Genomic DNA, 27692 nt, shown 5'->3' with positions numbered 1-27692 from the left:
TTTGCCGCAGGAGCCTAGTTCGTGTGTGCGCGATATTTGAAAAACGATCTCAGATAATCTTACCCCGAAGATGAAAAAGAGCAGTCTAGCCAACAAAGAATAAAAATGTGCCAACGAAGATTTCGCACTGAGAAAAAACGTTGAAGATCATCTCAGCAAGGGTTCGTCGATCTTAACGAGCAAGGTGAGCAACAGGTTCGGCAGAGTCCACTCTTATTTAGCCCGAAGGAGAGCTCCCGGCGCCGGTCGCGCCGGCCACGGTCAAAGCCCTAACTATAAAAATCGATACTTACGAAATAATTACTTCAGAGCCGCCTCAGATATATCTGGTTCGGGCGCACTTATGCCGGCCGCGAGACATGTATATCACCAATTATATTTTTCATAGTCACAAAACGCGGGAAAAGTGTGTGGTCTCCGAGCGTGCGAGAGGCACGGAGTCTAGGGACAAACTGAGCACATTGCTGGGTGTCCGCGATGCGTGACGACTGCACGTGCGCGGTGCGCGGGCGCATCTCGGCAGACGCATCGCCGCGAGCCGCCACTACGCGCATCGATTCCAATTTCGCTGCTTTGCGGGCTTGTTTTGATAAGCTTCTAAGTTGCGTCAGAGATGAGGTAATGGAATAGTGTAACGCGTTATTTCATGAATTAAAGCAAATCATTCCAGTTTTACATAGCGTATATGTGATGTAACGGATAAATGTGTTCTTAATTGCCGGTTTGTCTTATTAATAGACTCATAGCGCACCATTATGAAATGATAAGTCTCTATGTTATTCATTCACTACTTATTTTTCAATTCAGAAGAACTTTAACCCACTTATTATTAATGGAAATTCCTCAAGTACAAAAAAATAAGGAAATTGTCATCTACTGGAGTTTTCAGTAAAGCTTTATGAGCTTTACTGAAACCGATTAACTAATCACCAATTTCAATTAAGTGGAGATATTGGTCAGTTGATCCTAGCCCTGATTGTGTTTCAGAAGGTACTTCGCTCGCTTGAATGAAGGGCGGCTCGCAGATGAAAACGTCAGGGAAAATCGATACGAGGATAACATGTTGTTTTTCACACTGGGCACTCCACTGTCAACGGTCTCCAAGATCATACTCGTATTAAATCAAACGTAACGTAAGTCACACAAATGAATCGTCTCGTCTCTATTATGTATCTATTTCTCGACAACTAATATCATTCACTCCTGCAATACTTTTCTTTTATAAATCGGCGGAGTTGTAAAAAAAATACACAAATCAAGTGGTTATAATGTGCATCTCGAGAATATTACAGATACTTTACTATTGTTATGTGTTAGTATTCGTGATAGAATGTGTGTACACTAGCATAATATCTAACTATGCCATTATTAATTATCTTTGGCTGCTGCATCGAGAGAGCACTGCGATGCAATCTTCTAAGGTGTTTTGCTACATTACAAATTCAGTTCAATAGTAATTAATTTCAAATAACTTAGTTCAGAGAATTTCCTTAAATTGCTATTGCGTTTCGTGACTCACAAAATAAGAACGCGAAAGAATTGCGTGTTGGCAAAAGTTGACATTTTGAATAAAGTGTTGGTGAATTCTTGCCCGGAAAACTATTTGCGGAATGTTGATGTGTTACTGCATTTTGACACGACAATGTGTGCGAGTTGTGACACACAAGGTGTTTCTAGCGTCCAGCTACTTTCCCGTTCCCCTCCGCTGAGCTCATTGACGAGCGTTTTCTTTGATGGTCGTGTGGATGCGCCGCGCCCGATTACTCTATATGTAACCTCATTCATTCAAGCATGATAACCATTTCGTACTGGCAGCATTTTCTATTTGTAAACAACGATTAATACCATAAAAGAAAAAGTTACATTCATTTTCAAAAAGTATTTTTTTCCTACTTGGGTAAAAGATGAGCGGGATATGCAATATGCATGCGGATTAGAATACTCGATTATGCTCTAGTTTTGGCAGTTTTGAAATTCGTTCGTCATTTTAAGGTAATGTCGGTATTAGTTTTTATTAGTTCGATTGCACTGAAACTGTAAGTAGAGCACAGACAATGAATAAAATGTAATTTCTTCGATGTAAGCAGTCTCGTTGTGAGCGCGTATGATTTCTCAACATCATAATTAATTAGTATTTTCTAACTATTCATCAGATGTCTGGTTAAATAACAGTCTGTGTACACAGAAAAATGCTACAAGAAGTTTTCACACAAAAAGTTATTAACTCAAGACGAAAGTTGAAGCTGAAAATCTGAAATAAATAGTTGTTGTACCTACTTATTGATCACAAAACCTACATAAATCCTAACGGAAGTTAATTTTAAAGGTTCTAAGAATTTTTTGATTAAAACAACATAAGACTGATAAATAAACTAATTGGCGAAGGTAGAGCCACATAGCAGTGACGCAACGTAAGTCACATTTTAATCTTTTTAAAAGGTAAGAGATCCTACTGTATTTTAGAATGTATTTACAATGCTGTTAAAAATTAATAGGTGGTAGTTGATTGGATTAAGGTTCTAAACACACTAATTGAAACAAAATGCTGTCAAACAAAAAACGCTTCGTGAGAGTGGCGTAGACTAGAGTGCCGAATCGTATGACAACATCACGCCACAAGTACAATCAAAACGGAAAAAGATAACTTTGACAGGGGAGAAATAACTAAAAACTATTGTTATTATAAATAATCTTTATTTAAATATTCGCACAAGAAACATCAGCACATATGCAATAATATGCATTTTCTAATCCGATTGTGGTACTTTCACTGTATCTGTAAGCGTTATTTTACCAAACATGGTTGTTATGAATGTACGTGTACTGGCTACCTAATGTACTATCCACGTGGATCTGCATTGAAACGAGCATAAAATCATAGAAGCAACGACTTCTGACATTGTAATATTAAGAATCATATTCAAGGCAAGTTTATATTTCTATCTTGTTAGCGTAATTTCAAAGAATTTGAACGATTTAATGGGTGACATTTACAGTCTTGAGGTAATGTCTTAGCCTTCACGTTTAGTTTTGTTTTTATTTTCTACAAAATGTTTGGAAGTCGTATTTAACTATCTACCTATGACTTGGTAATAATTTAAACATGTTTCTGGGTTCTGGCGCTTAAATAATTAATTACAAAATCACACATATATGTATTTGGGTTTCAATTATTGCTTTGTTGGTAGGTAGGTAGGTTTCATTAGTAACTATTACATAAAACTTAAAAGTTAAGATGTCAAGATTAAAATTAATTAAGTAACAATATTAGTACAATTCATTTGTGTCGGTAATAATTCATTTGACGTGAATAATGGTAATTAAGCATAAATTATAAAGTAGATAAATTGACAATAATTTATTTCGAATAGTGTGTGGTTAAATAAAATTACAAAACTACATGTCTTTGGGCTGAGTGCTATTAGTAAAGTCTACGTAAAGAGAATATCTAGCTAGTTAGGTCTATGTCTAATCTACAGTCGTTACAAAAATCGTTTTGGAATTTTCATCTTTATTTTTATCAAATTAATCTTCACAACCAACATAGCGTTGTTGGTTTAACCGTAACCATATTATTTGTGATAAACAATGTAATAATAGCCAAACATTTTGGTAGAAATAATGTAAATCAACATACGCGTGTAGATGGTTGCATTGGCAGTTATATTGTATCTAATGATGATGGAAGTAGTAATCTTCTGACGAGCGTGCGGCACACGAAGGGATAATAGCGATATTCTCTAAATTGCGCGCGGGCGACCGCGGGGACCTAACAAGAATCTTAACGGTAACTAAATTCGTAGACTCAACACAAAGCAAACTACTTATCGGATCATCTAATACAACACTTATTTACATTATCTAACTACGATGTGGATACTTCATACAAATATTTTTCAGCCTTTCTTTTGAAATCTACCGATACCGATCCACATTTAAAAATCTTTTTTTTTATTTGAAGTATTGAATTTTTATTTCATAAATTGATTTTTATACCAACAATAATTAATTGTATTCATTCTTACCTAACAATCCCAGTCTTATCCGAAACCTTGTAAAACCTTCCTACGTAAAGCCTACAATTAAGGCTCTGCCCTTCCTCAAGGATTCATCACACGATTCAATTTTAAGATATAGGTACTTAGATTCTTATACAAATGACACAAAAATCGACTTGTTTGACTTGCGCTATACTCGTACGAGAGGAGTGGCCGTTCAATTAACGACAAAGGGAGCAGAACATATCGAAAAGTTGTGCCTATCTGCCTTCGTAACGACTTCTAAACTGTTGGCGAAGCTTCAACTAATTGGCCGTATACTGTAATTTTCTGAGAACTTACCTTAAGTATCGGAACACTGAAGTATTCCAAGTTAGCCTTCGTTCGCATCCGACAAATTAAAAACCAGTCTGACGACTCCTTAACGCCTGCGTTCAAATTACTACGGGCGATTTAGTTTTTGTAAAAATACGCAAGCCGGCGCGTTCTGGGTATTTCAGAGATTTATTTGGGACGTAGTTGCTGCTGGTTTGTTGTATTTTAAACCTAACTTTTCATTTTAGAATTGCAGCACTTATTAGAGCTGTCCAGACTCAAAAACAGATTTTTATTGTGCTTTATCAAGCACGTTATACATAACAATAGAGCAGCATCGCATCTTCTTTTGACTTCGCCATACTTGAAAAGTATGGCTACCGAAAATTGGAAGAAAACTCAAGTCACTTAGCTAATGATAAAAACCGTAGCCGCTCAAAGAGTCTCGACATAACCACACATTTTCACATTCAAGATGAAGATATTTCAGCGTTTGATCGCTATCGTTTGGCCGACTTCGAGCGATTAGCGGGCTATATCTTAGGTCGTTGTCGGTCCTCGTCATCGCTGTGTTCTTCTTGGAGGAGCAGGCTGTCGGGCGGCCCGCGTGGACTCGGGCGCGGCGTGTGCTGACGCCGCAGCCCTCCGCGACTGAACAGCCGCGAAAGTTGCGCAAACTTCTTGCGGGATACTGCAAAGAGAGAGAGAGAGAGTCAGCGTCAAATAGTTCGTTACACCCAAAGTGGAAAAAAATTGATAACACCAGCACCACCTTATTCCAGTTGTAACAAAGACGTTGCGAACTTATTGGCTACTTTGGGTGTCAAGAACTATTTGACGCTGACTTTACAAGTTGCAGACTTTTCGTGAATTTCTTGGGACTAATGTGCGGCAACTCAAATGCTCAATTTCTGACCATTTTTTAGACAAAAAAAACATACGGGTCGAATTGAGAACCTCCTCCTTTTTTGAAGTCGGTTGAAAACTAATTTCAGCTTTTATGGCCAAGCACCAGTACTACTAACACAGTAGCTTTGTTGTCACTACCAGTATTGCTCATTATTATACCACTACTGTTGGTCTTATTTGCAACATAACAGTAAAATTATAGATAACAAGTTCACGATAGATAATGTCCTGAATTTCAGTAAAACATCTTTATTTGGAAGTCTCTCATTAATTGCATCTGACATTAAATTTTGTCGATATCGTCTTACATTCTTAGCTTTATTTCTTTTGTCGTGCGTGCCAATTGGTTTTCTATTGAGTCTGCTCACACGCATGTCGAAGGATTAATATTTTGTCGTTGTAATTATTGTTAACGTCGTGCAGCGTAGCAGCGTAAAGTTTTTTTGCCGTAGTTAGTAGCTTTGTAATTTGCTGAAATCCTAGTCTCGAGTATAAAGTTTTTTTTGGGGATCCTTCGTTCAATACTAATAATGAAATACATAAGCAGCACTGTAAGTAAATAAACTTACTTTTTCCCATATTCTTGAGTCGCTCCTTGAACGCCGCTTCATCCTCTTGAGTTTTGCCCTTTTGTCCTTGCTCGCTGTCGAGGGTGGCCATGAACTCTTGGTTCCACCGCAGTTCTGCCATGAACTCCTCGTTCTGCAGGAAGGTGGCGATGCGATCGTCGTCCATCTCTAGGCTGAGGTCTATCCTTGCGTCCGTGCAAGGCGGGATGCGTAGGAACATCGGTGGTAGAGGCCCCAGCATTCGGGGCACCCATTTACGTCGCACAGCCAAAGGAACCGTGTCATCATCTATGTCTCTGTAATTATTTTTTGTTTTGCTATTAAATTTATATTTGCTATTATATTAAATTAACTAAGATAATGTAACGCCCATAGATGTCTTTTATCATTTTTGATTGTTCATTATTTTACCTTACTTTAAAGTTCATAACTAAGTAGAGATTGAGTTTAAACTAACCGTGATGATATCACATTAACACGAACTACATGCTTTCTTTCTAAATGCATAGATGCATCTACACGAAGTTGACATTCACTCTTGCGTTGCCAAACTATATTTGAACACAATGATAGTAATGCATACAATGGCGCTGGCGAGTTTCATTGTATGAATTGGTAGATATAAGTACCATAACAAAAACCTTGCGTAGGCATGAATGATATATATTTCGCTTGTCATGCAGCTAACCTGTTGATTCATTTCATAATCAGATAATATAAAGTGATATTATATTATTGCCATTAGAGCTAAATTGCAACAACATTGCAACTAGCACTGTTTAATGTCACAGCTGATGAGACGAAGTCACGGCTCTTATTGAAATTTCATGTTTTGTTATTTACTTTAGCTAGTTTACTATTAATAGTCAATTAAAATAGCTACTTACATGTTCATTTTCACAATGAATTTAAGTCTCTACGAAGTTCAACAATAAAAATCCGCGCAATATCGCTCGGAGGAAAAGATGGGTATTCCCGACTTACACAAGTGCAGTAGTGTCGTTGTCGTCTCCGTTTTCGGCCGGTTTGGTTCCGGGCCGGCGCTCCTTGCGGCGCGGCGTGCTGCTCTCCACGCGCTCGATCTCGAGCCGCAGCCGCTCGTTCTGGTTGTCCGTGCTCATCGCGAGCAACTGGTCGATCGTGGCGTCCACTCCGCCCTGGTTGGCGCGGAGCACCGCCTCGATGACGTCGTCATCCATATCCGGGAACATCGTCTTAAAATCGGTCATCGCCTGCGTGAATTCGAGCTGCATCGTGGACGCCATCGCGCCGGCTGCCGACGGCACGCGATACGCCAGAGCCGTCACGAGCGCGCACCCCTAGCCGGCCGCGAAGTTGATTGACGCAGAAGTGCCGCAGTGCCGAAGTGGACCGCCGGGTGGGCATCGGCCATCCTGCGGCACCGCTCTCGGCCGCCGGTGTCCTCGCTGCCGGTCAGCGGCTCGCTCGAGACACTCGCGATCGGCGCCCTGCACCGAGCGATACCATGATGTGCAATTTTCACTTTCCTCGGTCTGAGGTGTTCGGTGCGCATGCGCGAGGTGCGGTGGGTAGGGGAGTGTCGATATAAATAGAGAATGCACGCTGCGGCGCGCGCTCGGAGCGGGCGGCCGCGCGACCCTCGCACTGCGGCCGCGGCCGGCGCCTGCGCGAACCGATTGTTTGTAAATCACGCACAAAGCCGCGGCGTGACCTTTGCAACGCAACGCTGGAAGTGTGATGTCATTTTACTGCACCACAGCTCTACATAACCTACACTACGACGCATATCTGACTAATAACATTTGGAAATGATAGTCTGATATGGATCGGTTATGAAACCTGATGAACTAGGAGTCATACATATTTATTGCAATCCCATTTAACTCTATGCACTTAGCATTCATATTGTCAGCGTAGGTAGTAAAACAGTACCGAATGGATACCTACGCTTAGATTTTTTGTGTAGACTGTAACCATGGTTAAATGCGTGTGGTGAATGAATTTGGACTGCAAATCAAGTGATTGCGGGTTCGAATTCCGTAATTGAGAGACAGGACCTTATGTATATTCTTGTGAAAGTACATAATGCACTCGGTGTGTAGTTAGACTATTTTATTGGTATGTACTTTGAACATTTCCGCCTGATAATTATATGAAATGACTAAGCAAATTAACAAACTTAACGAAAATTACTAATTAAGGAAAGCTCCTACTTAATGGAGGTGAAATTACAAATGAATGAACGTCTGTGATTGATTGATAGCAAAATTATTTTTTATGTTCTGTTTGTTAATTGTTAACTCCAATCAACTGTAACACAGACTCATGGGTCTTTTCTCGATGTTATCGTAAACTACAGTTTGACATTGTCACACTAACAGTGAAACTCGTATGAACATTAACGAAGAATATATTACTATACAGGCAATAATCTCGTATCTTGACTGGTCTTTACTAGTGAAATACAACCATAATTTTTTCTTGCATTACTGTTACCGTAATTTAGCGATAACTTTTGATTTATGTGCGATTGTTGAAGCGAATAGTTTAACACTGTTGTATTTTTTTAATTAGGTTTACAACTACTGTTACAATATAACTTACTTAAACTTTTTGTGGACATTAGATAATTGCACGGTAGATTTATATGTAGATAAACGTGCTATATTATAAATTTATATAAACAAAGATTATGTACCGCGACTAAGATGTACTGTTCTTGTTAAAGTTTTGAAGTAACAAACAAAACGAAACAACTAAGTCAAATAGGTAAAGAAGCCACTATACAGTTTATACATGATAATATTTTACCAGTAGCCAGCTATTACCAGCTTCAACTAGAAGTGAATGTACTGTTAACGTTTAGCTTTAGCGTTCCTCATTTAGAATGGGGATGCATTCTAAATGATCGGTTACCATTACGTACGATAAGTTTTCATATAGATTGGTTGGTTGGGTTCTATAGAGATAGTGGTGGAGCAGTAGAAGTTCGTAACTCCGTAAGTCAGTGGTCAGCATAGTCGCCCATCAACCCTAAAAGCGTTTAAGTTAAATGAATCAAAGTTGTAGGTAAAACATCAACGGAAAAAGGATTTCAATAAAATACTTTTACGTTTAGACATACGATTTATTTAAATTTGGATATCTTACATAAAGTCAATAATATAGTAGGTACTTTTACACACTGATTTGAATAGTGCCCTTATTACATTATCAGTAACTTTTAAGTAGTATTACTAATTTAGAATTTTGTAACTTAAAACAACATGGAATATTATGACAAGTGACAGCAATGAATAAGAAAATATCCGTAGTGAAATGATATGAAAAATTGCGTTGACAAATATATTGCGAAGTAAGTACGAGCTTCTCACATAAAAATGTACTTCATCCAGATTATTCGAGAATTAATTAAAAATTTGGCAAGAATGTATACAATACTTTTATTATAATCGAATTGAACTATATTAGCCAATAATGTTTCCATCCAATGTGAATCAAGATAGTGAATTACATACTTAGATATTATATTCTCGACAATAATACCTACACGTGTCAGTATAATATTATGACTTCATAAATGTTAATAATATCGTTTAATTACTATAATTCAACATGAAGATTTACTATGTGTTACATGTTTAGGCCATTTTGAAACTACTTACGGACCTTACCATTTTATATGAGCAAAGCAGTGACTTCAAGCAATTTTCTAGACACTCAATAACCAGACTACATCTAAAATTTACGTTCCGTTAGTTGGTACACACATCAAATATTAATATACATTAATTATTTTTCCCTTACATTTAAAATAAGTCGTTGCAGGTGCTAGAAACCTTTAATGCAGATGACATTTATTACTTTTGAAAACTTCCTAAATAAGCGCGTACATACAACTGCTATAAAGATTTCAAGCCACTGCAAGATACCAATGAGCTAAGGCATCATTGCTTGGTAATTTATACTTTGATAATCTTACACATTGAGAAGTAGACGTAACTGTGAGTAATTCAAACACGGTATATCTGTCAGAAAAGTTGCAGCATGTCAGTTTTTATACTACAATTGCCTATGAACAAAGCGAAACAATAGTATAATAAAACCTGCTTTCCGTATACAACATTATGGTAGGAACATCGAATGTGCATTGCCAATAGCGTCAAAATGGACGGTGTGATGCCACACAAATTGACATCATGGTCGTTTTTAACTTACATACTTGTAAGTAACGCTTGTGTAAGTGCAATATGATGTTACCAGATGTAAATAGAGTAGACACTTCAAGACATCAATGATTAATGAATAGACATTTATGTTACATTATACTAGCCTAGAAATGAGGAAGGAATGTTGTTATTATGCCAAAGAAACTACAACAAACGATACATAATTTAGTCCTAAGCAATATTTTGACTCGCGTTCTGATGATGATAATAACAAAAAAATGGCAATAAACCAATAATGTACACAAAAAATAACTGTGTATTTTAAACTCTAACAGAATTAAGTATAAATAGAAGTGGAATATAAAACTAGTGGTTACCTAAGTATCATACGAAAATAAATTTTTGAAACATCGTAACGTAATGGCACTACAGTTGCAACAGGTAAAGGACCGAGCGCCGCGAGCGCGGGAGTGCCATCACCGCTCCTTTACTACTAGGCGTCGGGAGCGGACCCAGAAGGGAATGACTATGAAGTAACTGCAATGTCAACTATATTTTATTACCAGTAAATTAATTTGAAGATAAATATAAATCCAAAATTTCATTTTTGTTTCACTTTATTTAAATAAATGTAGGTAAATAGATAGTCTGGATCAGCCCCCAACGAAAATATCCCTTTAAAATTAATAATTATATTAATATTAAAAATATAGGCACAAGCAAGGGCCATAAACCTGTACTCAATCACACATTAACCTGCATTAATCATGGAGTAATTGTAAATCAACACTAATTGACACATTGCAAGAAACGATATTGCTGTAATTTAAATATTGAATGCTACTTTTTATTACAAAGATGTATTGGTTGAATAGATTTTAGCAAAAGCATTTTCAGTACAAGACATCAGAGGGAATACACGCGCAATCATACGCTATGGCAGAAGACTAATTAAGACTGGCACCTATGCTCTTGTTATAGGTGCGATTATGCAAGACAAACGTAAAATCGAATAAACTGATCGACACTGCCACCTATGTATGTTCTTATTTTATAGGTGCGATTTACATAAACGTACAATACCCGGCGATAAATATTGTACATCGACCTTAAGAAAGAGAAATCGGCTAATTTCGGTTTCGTAGAGCGTTATCACTGTCGCACTTGAACAACGACTGACATAATGACGTTTTGTCAAAGTGTAAACAAACTTTATTTTAAATGTGTGCAATTGATTTTGTGAATTAAATTGCTAAAAACTTTTATAGTCGTGAAAGAAAAGTGGTTCACAATATGTTAAAGTATTTGTCGAAGAGAAATACTAAGGGTTCGGACAATATTTTAATTGAATAATGTTTTGTCAATCGTATAGGTAGTGTGCGACAGAGATAACGCTCTACAAGCCGAAATTAACCGATTGTCTCTTTCCAAAGGTCGATGTGCAATATTTATTGCCGGCTATTGTATAGTCTAATATGCTGTCGACTGTACAATAAAAAAGGTTTGAATTTGAAAAAGGAATACGAACCGGACCGTTGGCGGGAGGTCACGTGGGTACAGGTGGTGGTGTCCCGCGAGCTTCAGACGCGGGCCTGCGCGCCGTGCTGCGGCAGCATGACCACGGTGTTGGTGGGCGGCGCGGCGGCTAGCGGGGGCTGCTCGGTCGGCGGGGTGTCCGGCTGTGACAACAATAAAATGATTTCGACTTTTGTTTCTTGCCGGGCTAGGATGCGCGCCGTGATAAAATCTTATCGACGATTTAGGACGACAAACGTATGGGCTTATCGCGTAAAATCGATAAAATGGTGATAAACGCTTATCGCGGCGCGCATCCTAGGCCTATTGGACGTCTGCTGTGTCGTCATTTGTTGTATATCGCTGTTACAGTCAAAACTCATATTCAAAACGACTTTTAACTGATGTTTCCCGTCAAAAATGGTTTTGACTAAGGGCTTTTGTCAAAAGCACTTTTGACTGCAAAAATCAGTCAAAAGTGGTTTACCAGGAAATTCTGGTGAAATAGGGTCCTCGGACTGCTACAGCGGGATACGGACGACTTCATGTCGCTGTTCAGTCAAAAGAATGGGCTCGGACAAACACCTCACCGGTTCCCGTTTGAGGGGGATTTTTAGAGATGTCACAGAACTCACTGGTCGTTCCCATCGTCCAGTGGGCATGCTCAAAGTATTTCCCAACGTAAAAAAAACCTCTGATCACTGACCGTGGTGAGCGCGGGGTCGGCGGCGGCCATGAGCGTGGCGGCGCGGTAGGACGGCGGCGGCGTCTGCTTGACGGCGTCGTCGTAGGCGGGCAGCAGGCTGGAGTAGTCGGGCGCGGGCGTTTCATTACAGTTAGTCACTGACCGTGGTGAGCGCGGGGTCGGCGGCGGCCATGAGCGTGGCAGCGCGGTAGGACGGCGGCGGCGTCTGCTTGACGGCGTCGTCGTAGGCGGGCAGCAGGCTGGAGTAGTCGGGCGCGGGCGTTTCATTACAGTTAGTCACTGACCGTGGTGAGCGCGGGTTCGGCGGCGGCCATAAGCGTGGCAGCGCGGTAGGACGGCGGCGGCGTCTGCTTGACGGCGTCGCACTATGGATCGAAATTGAGATTTATGGACATAGCGAATTTTTTCACAATTTCTATTTGAAAAAAATACCTATCGATAGGTTACGTTATTCTGATGAATAAATGCTGCACAAGTTTTTCTCTAAAACCAACAGTTTGGCTGGAAAAAAATATTTTCCATTTTCGTTGTATGGAATGAAACATAAAGTGGTCGATTTCTACTAAGCCTTGACAGATCCTGCTTTGAAACTACTTGAACCTTGTTCTATGGCTTGTTGACTATAATCCTACACTATCAGCGCGCGCCCAAAGTTGCCCGTTCACAAGTTATGAGGTTCTAAAAAATTAAAAAAAAAGTAAGTAAAAGTGACTTTTTTTTGGAATATCTTTAAAGATTTAACGAAAATATAAAGATTCTATACGTTAGTAATGTAAATTAACCTTAAATTACTGATAAAAACACATTTTAATCAAATTAATAGTAATAAAACAAGCGATATTTTTTTCACAATTTCTGTTTAAAAAAAAAACCTATCGATAGGGTGTGTTATTCTGATGAATAAATATCATTAAACGTTTTTCTCTAAAACCAATAGTTTGGCTGGAAAAAAATATTTTCCATTTTTGTTGTATGGAATGAAACATAAAGTGGTCGATTTCGACTAAGCCTTGACAGATTTTGCTTTGAAACTACTTGAGCCTTGTTTTATGGCTTGTTGACTATAATCCTACACTATCAGCACGCGCCCAAATTTGCCCGTTCAGAAGTTATGAGGTTCCAAAAATAAAATAAAAAAGTAAGTAAAAGTATCTTTTTTTAGGTATATCTTTAAAGATTCAACTAAAACATGAAAATTCTATACTTTAGTAACGTAATTAACCTTTCTCTTGTCGTCTTTTCTAAAGAAAAGTCAATTTTACTTACTTTAATTTTCATTTTTCGGAACCTCATAACTTCTGAACGGGCGACTTTGTGCGCGCGCTGTTAGTGTGGGATTATAGTCAACAAGCCATAAAACAAGGCTCAAGTAGTTTCAAAGCAAAATCTACCAAGGCTTAGTCGAAATCGACCACTTTATGTTTCATTCCATACAACAAAAATGGAAAATATTTTTTTCCAGCCAAACTATTGGTTTTAGAGAAAAACGTTTAATGATATTTATTCATCAGAATAACACACCCTATCGATAGGTATTTTTTTTAAACAGAAATTGTGAAAAAAATATCGCTTGTTTTATTACTATTAATTTTATTAAAATGTGTTTTTATCAGTAATTTAAGGTTAATTTACATTACTAACGTATAGAATCTTTATATTTTCGTTAAATCTTTAAAGATATTCCAAAAAAAAGTCACTTTTACTTACTTTTTTTTTAATTATTCTGAACCTCATAACTTGTGAACGGGCAACTTTGGGAGCGCGCTGATAGTGTAGGATTATAGTCAACAAGCCATAGAACAAGGCTCAAGTAGTTTCAAAGCAAGATCTGTCAAGGCTTAGTAGAAATCGACCACTTTATGTTTCATTCCATACAACGAAAATAGAAAATATTTTTTCCAGCCAAACTATTGGTTTTAGAGAAAAACTTGTGCAGCATTTATTCATCAGAATAACATAACCTATCGATAGGTATTTTTTTCAAATAGAAATTGTGAAAAAAATCGCTATGTCCATAAATCTGAATTTCGATCCATAGTGCGTCGTCGTAGGCGGGCAGCAGGCTGGAGTAGTCGGGCGCGGGCGTTTCATTACAGTTAGTCACTGACCGTGACGAGCGCCGGGTCGGCGGCGGCCATGAGCGTGGCAGCGCGGTAGGACGGCGGCGGCGTCTGCTTGACGGCGTCGTCGTAGGCGGGCAGCAGGCTGGAGTAGTCGGGCGCGGGCGTTTCATTACAGTTAGTCACTGACCGTGACGAGCGCCGGGTCGGCGGCGGCCATGAGCGTGGCAGCGCGGTAGGACGGCGGCGGCGTCTGCTTGACGGCGTCGTCGTAGGCGGGCAGCAGGCTGGAGTAGTCGGGCGCGGGCGGGGGACAGGCGTGCGGCAGCGGCGCGGGCGTCACCACGCCGTCTTGAGAGATCACGAACGGCGTGAGGCTGTGCAGCGCGTGCGCGCGCATCGTCAGGTACTTGTAGCAGCGCCACACGATGTTGATGCAGTACGCCTGTGGGGAAAAACGATTTTCAGTATGAAACAAGTGTATAAAAAGTAGGCATAGAATAACAAATTTAACGAAAAAAAGTGTTTATGCATTACAAGGCAGGTATTTCACCGTAATCGCACCTAGTGTTAAGTGAGATGCAGTCTAGGATGGTACATATCTGCCCTGTAGTGCCTATTCACTCTCGCCTTGAAAAGGCCCGGATTATAATTTATAGTGTTCAGGAAAGACAGCAGCAAGTTGTGTCGAAAGAGCGCCTGCTCAGTTTTAGTCGTGATAATTATGAATTAACTGCGCACCTCGCTGGAATGCGACTCTCCCCGCACTCACCTGCTCATCTTTCCGCGTTCGCTCCGTTCGTACCGTGTGACGTCAAGGCCCCTAGTTGCACAGTTAACTCGACCGGGTTTTATGAGCAAAATCGTATGTAATCTATAATAGTAAGACCACGGGTCGAGTACAGTAAAATCATGAAACAAGAGACACAGAGTATAACAGCCAGCTCACCTTAATCAGCACAGCGGCCAGGAACGCGGAGACGACGACGAGCGCTAGCGCGGGCGCCGGCAACTGAAGCAGCTGAGCGCGCCACGGCACGCGCCGCGTCTCTGCCACCAGGCGGTGGATCGAACGCAGGTAGCACAGGTAACCGGTCGCCGTTACGCTGCGAGAAAAAAAAATCAAAGTTAATACGCTAATAAAGTTTTGTCCTCTTCAGCCGGGCTAAGATCTTCTTCTTTTCGTGTCGACAACAAACCTACACAGTGTCAGCCCAAAACTCCGCCACAAGAGTGGCGAGCTAAGATGATGATGATGAAGAGAAGCGCGCCGTGATAACTTTTCTTGACGTCAAAATGTATAAGCAAAATCGATAAAATAGCGCGATAATCGCTTATTGCGGCGCACATCCTAGGCCTACAGGGCGGAAACGATAGGTGATCTCACTTGATTATTTCTAAACTATACAAGATATCGAAATCACTTGTCGTTTCGACTTCGGGCTACCCTGTATAATAAATACTGATAACTACATAATTCATTCTTAAATTTTTTAACCCTCTACTTATAAAAACGCTGAAAATTTTATTGGTTATTGTTTTATGATAGTGAATAAGGTTCAAACTATCGTGGCAAAATATTCGCCAGATATAAAGCCTATAAAGGGTGACTATCTGTTTCTCGCTTTGCAAAGGACCCAAGTCAATATAATTCGAATTCCTCCTATACCCCTCAGATTAAATTCATTAGGGGACCCAAGCCAGTCTGCCATCCTCCGGGACTATTCTACCTTAAATGGTTGGGTTTCATTGAAGTCGAAAGCCTTATCGATGACGACTCGATTTACCAATACAATGCTACAACGTAAAACTATTATGGGTTTTATAAATATGTTATCAATACTCAACTCGGAATGAACATTGTTATCAAAGCGAATAATGACGAACGTTGTAAGTATGTCGTGAATCACGAAAAATGGCTATAAAATAAAATTTACTCAGGGTGACATTAGCATACTAACTTCATCAGCACAATGCATTTGCTATCAATTGTGGATTAAGAAATATCGATAACAAAGATAATAGCAGTATTAAGTAATTTTATTTTAAAAAAGTAAAAACCCTAAATGTTGCTTTTTCAAGATGATATTATAGGTACTAGACTCTAGAGAAATTGATAATATAATCGATTCCTAATAAGATTGAGTGGCATATTTTTGTAAAAAATAAATATGGTACAAAAATTGCTACATAATTAAATAAAATAATGCATATAATCAAGCAATGCTAAGTATGTATGTACTTCTAACAAAAGGGAAAATTCACAATTAATTATAATTAATGTGATATTTATAATTAAACAAAATTGCATCTAATTACGAAACTACTATTGTTATTGTAGTGAATTTTTAGTGTTAACTAGTTTGTTATGTAATTGTAGGTAGTTTGTGAATAAATAAATATTTACATAAATGCTTGTTTTCAAGAGTTATGGGTTTTTATATAGAAAAAGGCTATGTATTTCATATTTTCGAAACCCATGTTCGCCAAGACGTGGGCTATGGCTAGTAAATTATTATTTTAATCGCAGCCAAGTGATACTGCCAATGTGTTCATTGTTCTAAACATTATTTTCTTTTGTAATCAAAGATACTTATACTTATCATAAAATTATCATCAATGGAGTTGTTTGGTTTTCGGTTTTATTTGTTTACATGATTTATCATGCCTTTTAGTTGCCTATTGCTGGACGTAGATTTTTTTCTAGGGAGAAGCCTTTGTCCAGCAGTGGACGTCATTTAGCTGAAACGAACCTCTTGTAGTTCAATTCTACCACGCTTTATGAGCCTTTTTTCCCTAGCAACATAGCCAGATTTAATTATAGAACAAGTACTTACACAGTGATGGCAAAGTCGAATATTTGTAGGCAGAAGAACGGCAGAAGGTGTGCCGGCTTGCCGCGCGCCGCGCCATATATCAGCATCAACGTGATCGCCAGGGTACACACTGTAACCAGTGCACCCACATCCACATCATCTACAGTTGGACACATTACAAATATTGTACATACAAGTATTAAGACATATTGTTCAGCAATGTCTATGTGCCAAGCTGAGTTAGTATAAAAACCTATTTTTGGGTTAGAAGCAATTTTCTCAGAATATACTTAATTTATCATTTTTAACTCAATGAGGATAAGTATTTAGCTTTTCAATTAATTGAACCTACCTACAAACAGGATAATAGCAACGATATTGGAATAAGTTACACCATTTGATAATAATATTATTAACTACAAAATATTATTATTAATTGATGAAATACGTTTTTAACCCAGATGCTTGCTTGTTAGGATAGCATTGCAAACAATAAACACACAAATGTTTGCCTACTGAAATGTATAAATGACTATAATGCTAAATTACTTACGGTAAATAAGGCTATGGTCCCTATTTTGATTGGCATGTTGTGGGAACGAGCTTGGAGGAGGTTCCACGTTAGACAGGGGAGTGGGCAATGCGTTATTTGGTCGCCCAACATCACTCCAGTCCGCAACTGGAGATGACTCACGCTCAAGTTCTTCAAGAAGGCGAGGGTCTCGCACTATGGCTGCTAGGAAGCCTAATGCAATGAGGTGCAATAGCTGTAAGAAAATTAACTTGATATAAACTCCCTTTAAATACACGAAGCATGCCTGTTGGAAAAAGGGGCATTGTATAACATATAAGTCCTGTGCAATCATTTGTATAGTATAATGTAGATTAAAATAAGGAATTGTATTGAATATAAATAAAAAGAAGTAGTCTCTAAAAACTGTTTTTCTGTAAATAAACATGCATTTTTTATAACTATCAAGTTGTGTAAATTCAAGGGTATAATAAAATCATACCAGGTGCCATGTTCCCAGTAAGATTGTGCCTGTGCGCACATGAAGACAAAAACAGCAGCGCCACTCGCTGCTACGCTCACTTCCCAATTTGGGACGAAATCTCAACATATTGACCTGAAAATTAACATAATTAGTTAGTAAAAGCTGCCAATTGAATTGTATTAGAAGTAAACAATTATTAAGCTAATTATTATATAGTAAAATAATATACAAGTTAAAGTTGCAAATTTTTGTTAGAAAAAATGAAAACAGTCTCAACATCATGTTCACAGAACACTTAACTACACTTTATACTGAACACTACTGAACTGGTAATAATAATATCATATGTTGTTATGAGTTAAACTTATAAAGTTGTGAATGATATTATGGCTGTTTGGTGTTAGCCAACTGCTACAGTATTTTCACTTAATCAGGCATATTATTAATGGACATACATTAAGCAATACGTGACAGATTGGTAGGCTCGAATGCAATGCAATCGATCAACCATACAATGCAAGCAATGGTACCTACCTACTTAATTTGGTAGCCGAATCAGTCGAATAACGACCGTCCGACTGAGTTGAAGCATACAGAAAAATCGAGGGAATTCATATTATTATCAAGGAGATATTGCAATTCATATAAAAATAAATCTATATGACTACTAGAAGACCATGATATCAAGAGACGTACAAAAACGATTTGGGTAATAGTTATTCTTACCTGTTATTGATTGTGATCAATTTATTGTTAAAACGTATATCATTTGATGAGTAAAATTCCTTTCTCACAACGTTAATTAGTGATTATTTTCTTCTCAGAAAATTGCGAAATCAATTTGTGTCAATTAATTTCAGTGACATTGTTTTTTTTTAATAGAAAATCGGATCTGAATCAATGGGGTTCTCTCACGTAAAGCAGATAGCGCAGATGGCGCCAGAGGCGGTCCAGACATGCCTGCTTTTGTTGTTACAAAGTATTGGATGGACTTTTGGGTCAACAAAAGTGCAGACTGAAACCATCTGAAACTCTAGGGAAAGGGCATGTTTTGCCCTACACAATCAACATAAACATGTCATACATTTTTTGTATGGCGCGGGCGCTTTAAATATCAATAGTCGAATATTATCGTAGACAGGATTTCGATTTTTATACGATTTTTTCGATTACTATTCCGATTTTTGTCACTTGACGTTTCAGAATCGTTCTCGCTCTCTAATCCATATCTGTGTTCTCGCTGCTATATACGCAGAGCCCCGATTACGGTAACTTTTAACGTTTACAATCCAGACACGCTTCTCGATTCTGCGATACGATTGGTCGTTCAACAGCGTACGTCAGCTGTTTCGACCAATCGTATCGCAGCGTCGATGAAGCGTGTCTGGATTGTAGACGTTAAAAGTTACCGTAATCGGGGCTCTGATTTGGCTGATTTTACATATCCCTTTGCCATTTCCTGAAAGAAAATCATCGTCTGTCAGTCCAGTGTTGCCAACCCAAATTTTAGAAAATTGGTAGATTATGTGCCAATTGTTGGTAGAAGTTGGTAGAATGTAAAATGCAAAATTGGTAGATCTACCACCTCAATTTAGAAAAAAAATTAAGATTAAAAATACATGGTCTGTTCGTAAAATATTTATTTTTTGAAGTTGTACATATTTTATTAAATAACTAGCTTTCCGCCCGCGGTTTCGCCCGCGTGGAATTTTGTCTGTCACAGAAAAACAATATCGCGCGCGTATTTGCTCACCGTTTAGACCTACCCTGGACTACGACAAACATTTTAAAACCTGCTCAATCGGCCCAGCCGTTCTCGAGTTTTAATCAGACTAACGAACATCAATTCATTTTTATTTATATAGATTTTAAATGTTCTTCACTAGGCTGGCCATAGTTTGATAAAAATCTCTTTGTATGTAACAATCCCTCTAAACGGAGTTTTCGAGGAGCAAAGAAAATATTCATTAAAATCACTCTATTTCGCAACATAGCAAGCTTAACACACACACACACACAATCCAAATCCAAACGACACACAGATCATCACAGATGAGAGAGAAATAAATAATTACCACAGACTTTTTTATAAACTTGGCTTCACACGTTTGGGCCACAGACTAAGTAGTAAGAAGAGAACAGGGTGGTTAATTATTGTCGGGTTATAGACGCGACATTGTGGTGATATGTGAAAATTAAAAAAATAGGTAGATTTTAGGTCTAGGGTGGTAGATAGGTAGACTGAAGTGAAAAGTGGTAGATCTACCAAAAAGTTGGTATAGATGACCCACGCTGAACTGTCCCACCAAACTCAATGACAGGGGGGCGCTACCATCGTTCAACTATATGGTTTCCAACATGGCAAAAATCTGAACCAGCGATCCGGTATTGACGGTGGCGCCCCACTGTCAATGTCATCGACAGGACAGTCCAGCGGGTCTAGTCAAAACGCACTTTAAAATCGCAAACCCATCGCAAACCAGTCGCAAACAAATAAACAAATCGCAAAAGAGGTCGATAACAAAAAAGGCTTAGTCAAACGGCAAAAAATCGAATCGCAAAGCCCTACCTATCGATAATCGAAAGACTGGATTGAAATTTCCCATACAAAGGCTTAGCCAACATGCATTTAAGACTCAATCAAAATCGAATCGAATCGCAACACCCGCCATTTTCATTGCGATTACTAAAACCCCGGTGATAAGCTTCGATTCGATCAAAAACCAATAGGGTGAGTTGCACCACCTAACTTTGACCGTAACTATGACGTTAACCGGTGTTTTTTGTATGGAGTTTGACAGATTTAAGACGTTTGTCAACGTTAAACTAAGATGGTGCAACCCACCCTAAGGCTGTTTTGACAAATCCGTATCGCGATGTCGTTTTGACAGTTAGTTTGACGGCGAAGCATAGACGTAAACAGAGAGCAGTGGGTCTAGTCAAAATGCCATCGCAAACCAATGTGAAGTTTTCACTAATGTCAGTCGCCGCGTCACCAGTGATTCGATTCGATCGGAAAATGGCAGCCAAAATGCACATTGAACCACCAACGACGCGGCGATATAAAAGTTCATTCAAAATCGAATAAAAGTTAAAAAATGTCTATGACTTTGCGATTGTTTTTACTTTTTCTAGCTTTTTTTTTTAAATTAGTTTCTTCCTTCTTTCTGCTCTCTGTTTACGTCTATGCTTCGCTGTCAAACTAGCTGTCAAAACGACATCGCGATACGGATTTGTCAAAACAGCCTTAGGGTGGGTTGCACCATCTTAGTTTAACTTTGACAAACGTCTAAAATCTGTCAAACTCCATACAAAAATCACCGGTTAACGTCATAGTTACGTTTAAAGTTAGGTGGTGCAACTCACCCTATTGGTTTTCGATCGAATCCAAGCTTATCACCGGGGTTTTAGTAATCGCAATGAAAATGGCGGGTGTTGCGATTCGATTCGATTTTGATTGAGTCTTAAATGCATGTTGGCTAAGCCTTTGTATGGGAAATTTCAAACCAGTCTTTCGATTATCGATAGGTAGGGCTTTGCGATTCGATTTTTTGCCGTTTGACTAAGCCTTTTTTGTTATCGACCTCTTTTGCGATTTGTTTATTTGTTTGCGACTGGTTTGCGATGGGTTTGCGATTTTAAAGTGCGTTTTGACTAGACCCGCTGAAAGAAGGAAGAAACAAATTAAAAAAAAAAAAGCTAAAAAAAGTAAAAACAATCGCAAAGTCATAGACATTTTTTAACTTTTTTTCGATTTTGAATGAACTTTTATATCGCCGCGTCGTTGGTGGTTCAATGTGCATTTTGGCTGCCATTTTTCGATCGAATCGAATTACTGGTGACGCGGCGACTGACATTAGTGAAAACTTCATATCGGTTTGCGATGGCATTTTGACTAGACCCACAGTATTTTGGAACTATAGATATGGCATCAGTGTGTCAGTCATCTGTGCATCCGTCATTGAACAAAAAAAAAAAGGTGTCGAACATCCATATATCCATAGAGAAAATATCTGTGGTTTCGAATGAATGAACGGGGTATTTATTTTCTTTTACGTCGCTACTTTTCGATAAATTAAGTTTTAATTGATTTGTCTGTAAATTGCAGTTATCATGGACAAAATTCCAGATCAGATTGGTTATTTGGTGTTAGCTGAGGACGGCGCTGTTCTTGAGTCAGGCGGAGAGTTGGAGAACGACGAACGAGTAGCAACTATTATAACTGACCTCATCACTTTATCTAACAAGTGTGTAATATTTTTGTACAGCACGATTTATTTAATTAAGCATTACCTAAGTATTTTTGGGATATTAATTAGTGCCCATTTTGTTTTCAGGGTAGATCCTGCTGCCTTTGCACCTAATGAGCAATTCAAGAAAATAACAATAACATACGACGATCACTGGTTTGTAGTTTGCCTCTCCAACAAAAAGATTTATGTGGTGAAGAAAAATATTCCAATATCTACTACTGAAGGTACAACTGTGAATGTTTGAAGATAGTTAAATCAAAACCACAACATGGGACGAAATTTATTAATGAGTAGTCTGGAAAACGCTTCATTCAACATTGTATTCCAAATTTTATTCCGTTGTGTCACATTTATTATCAATGCATGGGTAATACGTAATGTAGGCCATGAAGTCCTTGGTATAATGAATGTTCGGTTATTGTTATTAGAGAGTACTATTCTATTTTTAAGTCGGGAACCATTCAACCGTGCTTGTTTAGGCCAAAAAGATGAGTTTAGTTGGAGTCACATTATAAATCAAATTTGGTTATCAGTCCCTATCAGTTGTGTTTTATCTTTATTATTTGTTTACATCTGGCTACACATACTTCCTTCTGGAGACCCTGAATATTCTTTTCAATATACATTTGGTTGCTGGAGTGTTGCCCTTTCATGTGTTTTGGAGCTGTGTTCAGCTAACATGGCTCTTGTAGCACAGTTGTTTTGTTTTGTTAAGTTTAAAGTTGCTCTGGACACATTACACATCTTTGTAAGAACAACATTATTTCTATCAATTATAATTTATGATAGATCTGTAGCTCTTATCGCCTTTTCAATAGCACAAGTGGGAAGCATAGCAACAATAGTTATAACTTACTATATTTTCTTTTATTGGTACATTAAAAATAAGCCTCTTTATGCCAAAGGTGCACTTAAAAGCAAGTTTGTGCCTGAACCTGTTTTGCATAGACTGTATGACAACATGGAAGACTTTCAGTTTACTTCATTGAGAGATTTCCTGCCTAAATATTTGGGCACTGTGAATTCTACATTCAACAAAAAATTGAGTACTCTTACTATAAGCTTTGCTAAACAAGGTGTTGTAAAACAGTTGTTGACAGAAGGTGAAAAGTATGTGATGTCAGTTAGTCCAGTAATGAGTTTCAGTGAACAGGCTACTTATGATGTAGTTAACAATTTGGGTAGTCTAGCTGCTCGATTCATATTTAGACCTATTGAGGATAGTAGTTATTTCTACTTCACCCAAATGGTGAGCAGAGAGTTACCACTACATAAGCAGGATAAGTACAAAATCCAGGAGTCCTGTTCAGTGTTATCTCAAGTGTGTAAGACTGTTACATCTATAGGTTTAATAGTGTTGATATTTGGACAAAGTTATGCACGAACCTTGTTGATGTTATATGGAGGAGAAGCTTTTGTAGCTAGTGGACTGCCAGTACAATTGCTTCGCAGCCATTGCTTGGCAATCGTTTTGTTAGCTATAAATGGAGTGACAGAATGTTATACATTTGCTACTATGACAAGTGCTCAGTTGAATAGTTATAATTATTTGATGGTTTTTTTTTCTGTTAGTTTCTTATTTTTATCATATGGATTGACATATATTTTTGGACCTGTGGGCTTCATTGTATCTAACTGCATCAATATGTTTGCTAGAATAATGCATAGTATCCATTTCATTAGTAATAAATATAGAGGTACCGATTATAAACCTCTGGAAGGACTTTATGTTGGAAAAATGTTTCTAATAGTCCTGTTTGTTGCTGGATGTATCTGTAAATTATCCGAAAACAAATTATCCCACCATTCTATAATCACGCACATATTTATTGGTGCAGTATGCTTGGTTTTTGTTCTCCTTGCTTGGATTTACGAAAACAGAGCACTTTGTATTCAATTGTATAAAAAACTTTTTAGAAAAGATGATATTAAAAAACATTCACAAGATTAGCATACGGTTTAATAACAAAGTTATATAACAAATATTGTAATTAAGAAATAAATAATATTTTATACTATGTAAAATATGATCTATGAGTGTTAAAGATAAATAATAAAAAGTTATGATCACCATATATTCGTTTTATTCACAGTTTTGTAAACATTGCCTTAGGCAAATGCCAACTTATTTACATACATTTTTACAATGGTTCTTTTTTACATTGGGTAAAAGAAAATGCCTTTCATTTGTGATTCACATATACGTTTCACTTCATCTGTAAAAAAATATTGTTATTGTAAAAAATTGTTACGATTTCTACAGGGTGTTAGGTAAATGGGTATATGAGCCGACACTAGCCCATGTTAACATGGTCATATAAATGGTATGGTGAAGTCAGAAATTTGATATCATCATTTTAATTTTATTAATTTTCATACAAAATTAATTTTATAAAATCCGATTTGTATGAAAAATAAAATAATTAAAATGAAGATATCAATTTTCTGACTTCACCATACCATTTATATGACCATGTTAACATGGGCTAGTGTCGGCTCATATACCCATTTACCTAACACCCTGTATAATAGATAAAGACAACAAAATAAAGAAAATACCTGCAATTTCTTTCAAGTTCGCATTCTTTTCTTGTATTATCACATAAAATTCTCTGTCATTTGATGATTTCCCGGTAATCCAATATTCATCAGGAGTTTTGATTATTACCTCGCCATAGTTTCCAAGGCTGAAAAGTATTAAAATTTATATTATAAAGAATATTAATGCCTAATAAGTGACCCTAATTACTAGCGAATCCCTACCTCATCTTGTCTGAATGGATTCCAGCTATTATACTTAATACTTCAGGTTTTATTGTTGTTGATGGAATTAACTTATTTACTGGAGGCTGTAAAACAAAAAGATGTGAAAAGTGAAAACAAAACCTATAATAGGCAGGTATTACCACGGTATTACACTATTTGCATCATGCTGGCCATTTGTAACCTTTTTTGCAGTGTACATCCATCTGGTGTTCATTAAGTAACTTACCGATGTTTTAAACGCTAGGTTCAGTCTATTGAAGTAAACAAACTTATGCTCTGTGTTAGCCAGTTGGGCAGTCTGTAGAGCGTGGATCGCACATTGCTCGCTGATTGTGGATGCTATTGTTGACAACTGAGGGCCAATGAATGCGTCTAATGATCGAAAAGCCTCTATTTCTAAAACAGTATTTACTGAAAACAAAAAAGATGAATGTATTCACCCCTTCCAACAGTAGTAAAATGTAATTACAAAACTAAAAAAAAGCCAACCATCAATAGTGAAACAGACTGTGGCACTCAGAGTTCTGTAAATTATCAAATAATATTGTTTAGTTTCTGTTTCATCTTCTTTGAGTAAATGTACTTTGACCAGTTTTTTTAAATCATCTTGTGTGCGAATTCCTTCAGGTGGACTGATGAATCGCCCATGTCTTTGTGCTGCTGCTATTGCTCCACCTTGGATCTCTCTTTCTACTTGTTTTGGTAGTAATGTTTGAACCAAATATTGGTACAAAGTGAGCATATCATTAGATGAGAGTCCATTCCTATAAGGGAAAAGAAACAGCATTAAAAATGAGGACATTAGTTTAAAGGGTTAATAACAAATAGTACTATCAAGTTACCTAAATGTATACTAATATCTTAGAGGAAAGATTGATTTCAAAACTAATGAACCAATTTGGAAGTCTATCACCTAATAATGGTATTAGGTGATAGAATATTTTCAAAAAAGTAAGAGATCCAGATGAAAACTTTGATAATGTAATTAAATTAATTGGATAAGTCCCACATTAAAAATTATAAACCCAAAAAGATATTTACCATATTAGTTGGTCATTATAAACAAATGATATACATTTGAAGTCAGGGTAATTGACTTCCAACAGATCTATGAAAGACATGACCTTGAAGAAACTGTTTTTATCCAGTGGCAAGTAACTGATCCCTTGAATTACATCAGATATATCATTTGTGAGGTTTCTGGACATGATGTACTGAAATGAAACAAAAACAGATGAAGAATATGTTCATTGATGTTTTGTAATATTAGTTATTTTGATTCTGTATGCACATGATTTATTAATAAACTTTGTACTTACTGGTGTGAAGAATTCATCACATGTTGAGTATATTTCTTCAATAGGAATGTCTTTGAAAGGTCCCATGAACATTCTGAACATTTTGTAAGCAGATACTAGCAAGTCACTCATAACTGATGGGTCCAGCTGTAATTGGAAATGTTTTTGTGACTCATACAAAACTTGTAATTTTAAGTTAAAGATTTGTAAAGAAAGAGAGTGCATATCTTTTCTAACATGAATCTTTATCTTTATAACAACATTCTTGTATTTTAAAATAGTTTTTACAAAAATATTTTTCTTACAAATTCTGCTCGACCCTCTCCAATGGCAGATACTGCTTTTGTAGTGTATGGTATTCTTACAACCTGTTAAAAAAAAACCACTTAAAGTAAACACTACTAAACTTATTTGTATAGCTGATAATCAATGTATCTTACCAAAACCATCCAAAATCCTTTCTCAGGTTGGTAAAAGATGTACCTTTTGGTCTGGGTTTGAAGAGCTTCACATGGCTCAGATGAAAATGTGCTGAAAATTCAGAGATATTGGTTAAATAGGTATATTTTTTAAAAACTTATTAATAGTTTAATGAATGTGATCTAAACTGTATCAGAAAAATAACATTTTAATTTAATCAACTTATGTCACTACTTACGACATAAATTTTACAACAGCTTCGCACAAACCCACTTGTATTTTACGAGCATCTGTACTGATTTCATGTGGGTGGAAGAACAATACTCTTTTTACTTCCTGCAATATTTGTAAAGCCTTAATGTTATGGAACTTATAAATTATTTTGGAACATGTATTGAATAAAGGACTTACTTCTCCTTCTTTAGGGCCAAATGAAGAATTAAAGATGAAGAACGAATTAATCTTTGTTTTTACATCAATCATTTTGGAGAAAACAATCAAGTATGTAAAATAATTGCCTAACTTATTCAAAAACTGTTCTATTTGACCACTCTTTTTAAGAAAACGCTAAAACATGTTAATATGGAATTTATATTATATTTTTGACTCAAGCAAGAAGAGTTAAGAAATTGTAAATAAATACAAATTATTAGTTCACACCACCAGTCACCATACAAAATTTTACTGTAATGCGTAATGCTATTTTAACGTTCGATTGAAATGTCAATTACATTTTAAGATTCTTTATATAATTAGCGACCTAATTAGTTGAACATCTTTAGTTAGATGATCTCATTGAGATTTTTGTAATATCTCTGCCTCATAAGTATGATGGAAATACTTCATATTTTAATGTATTTTTATAAATAAAAATATTTATTGAAACGTTAAAATAAAGAATGTTGCAATTTAGTTTGACGT

The 27692-nt window shown here is 37.2% G+C and overlaps 5 protein-coding genes across 7 annotated transcripts in view; 2 read left to right on the top strand and 3 right to left on the bottom strand.

The window, feature by feature from the left end:
- The window catches only part of LOC135075189 (ragulator complex protein LAMTOR4 homolog), a 32255-nt gene extending 9724 nt beyond the window's left edge, over positions 1 to 22531 (top strand). For 2 of the 3 annotated variants that reach the window (XM_063969554.1, XM_063969553.1), the window contains 3 exons: positions 22055 to 22072; positions 22143 to 22281; positions 22372 to 22531. In XM_063969554.1, coding sequence (XP_063825624.1) covers positions 22060 to 22072; positions 22143 to 22281; positions 22372 to 22531 — 312 coding nt within the window. In that variant the 5' untranslated portion in view covers positions 22055 to 22059. Of the gene's footprint in view, positions 1 to 21977; positions 22012 to 22051; positions 22073 to 22142; positions 22282 to 22371 lie in introns of those variants that run through there. The other variant, XM_063969552.1, reaches the window with a different exon arrangement.
- Positions 2675 to 7392, bottom strand: LOC135075186 (CUE domain-containing protein 1). Its single transcript, XM_063969549.1, has 3 exons — positions 6776 to 7392; positions 5792 to 6087; positions 2675 to 5004 (listed from the first exon to the last, which is right to left on the bottom strand). Exons 1-3 carry the CDS (start codon positions 7054 to 7056, stop codon positions 4847 to 4849), a joined length of 735 nt encoding a protein of 244 aa, XP_063825619.1. The 5' UTR covers positions 7057 to 7392; the 3' UTR covers positions 2675 to 4846.
- Positions 8880 to 18949, bottom strand: LOC135075434 (lysosomal-associated transmembrane protein 4A). The gene is made up of 9 exons (XM_063969875.1): positions 18761 to 18949; positions 18053 to 18166; positions 17593 to 17806; positions 17061 to 17169; positions 15173 to 15329; positions 14414 to 14668; positions 14268 to 14334; positions 12306 to 12442; positions 8880 to 11621 (listed from the first exon to the last, which is right to left on the bottom strand). The coding sequence occupies exons 2-9, from the start codon at positions 18158 to 18160 to the stop codon at positions 11523 to 11525; spliced, it is 1146 nt and encodes a 381-aa protein (XP_063825945.1). The 5' UTR covers positions 18161 to 18166; positions 18761 to 18949; the 3' UTR covers positions 8880 to 11522.
- Positions 22532 to 22555: 24 nt separating the features above from the next.
- Positions 22556 to 24360, top strand: LOC135075187 (protein RFT1 homolog). The gene has a single exon (XM_063969550.1). The coding sequence runs from the start codon at positions 22556 to 22558 to the stop codon at positions 24236 to 24238; it is 1683 nt and encodes a 560-aa protein (XP_063825620.1). The 3' UTR covers positions 24239 to 24360.
- Positions 24230 to 27549, bottom strand: LOC135075188 (vacuolar fusion protein CCZ1 homolog). Its single transcript, XM_063969551.1, has 11 exons — positions 27183 to 27549; positions 27010 to 27107; positions 26792 to 26882; positions 26657 to 26719; positions 26373 to 26498; positions 26095 to 26267; positions 25543 to 25817; positions 25280 to 25464; positions 25051 to 25136; positions 24847 to 24974; positions 24230 to 24503 (listed from the first exon to the last, which is right to left on the bottom strand). The coding sequence occupies exons 1-11, from the start codon at positions 27252 to 27254 to the stop codon at positions 24445 to 24447; spliced, it is 1356 nt and encodes a 451-aa protein (XP_063825621.1). The 5' UTR covers positions 27255 to 27549; the 3' UTR covers positions 24230 to 24444.
- Between the last annotated feature and the right edge of the window lie 143 nt (positions 27550 to 27692).

Source organism: Ostrinia nubilalis, chromosome 10, assembly GCF_963855985.1.
Source record: "Ostrinia nubilalis chromosome 10, ilOstNubi1.1, whole genome shotgun sequence".
Classification (NCBI taxonomy): Eukaryota; Metazoa; Arthropoda; class Insecta; order Lepidoptera; family Crambidae; genus Ostrinia; species Ostrinia nubilalis.
The sequence above is the reverse complement of the archived record's forward strand: the minus strand, read 5'-3'. Positions and strand labels throughout refer to the sequence as shown.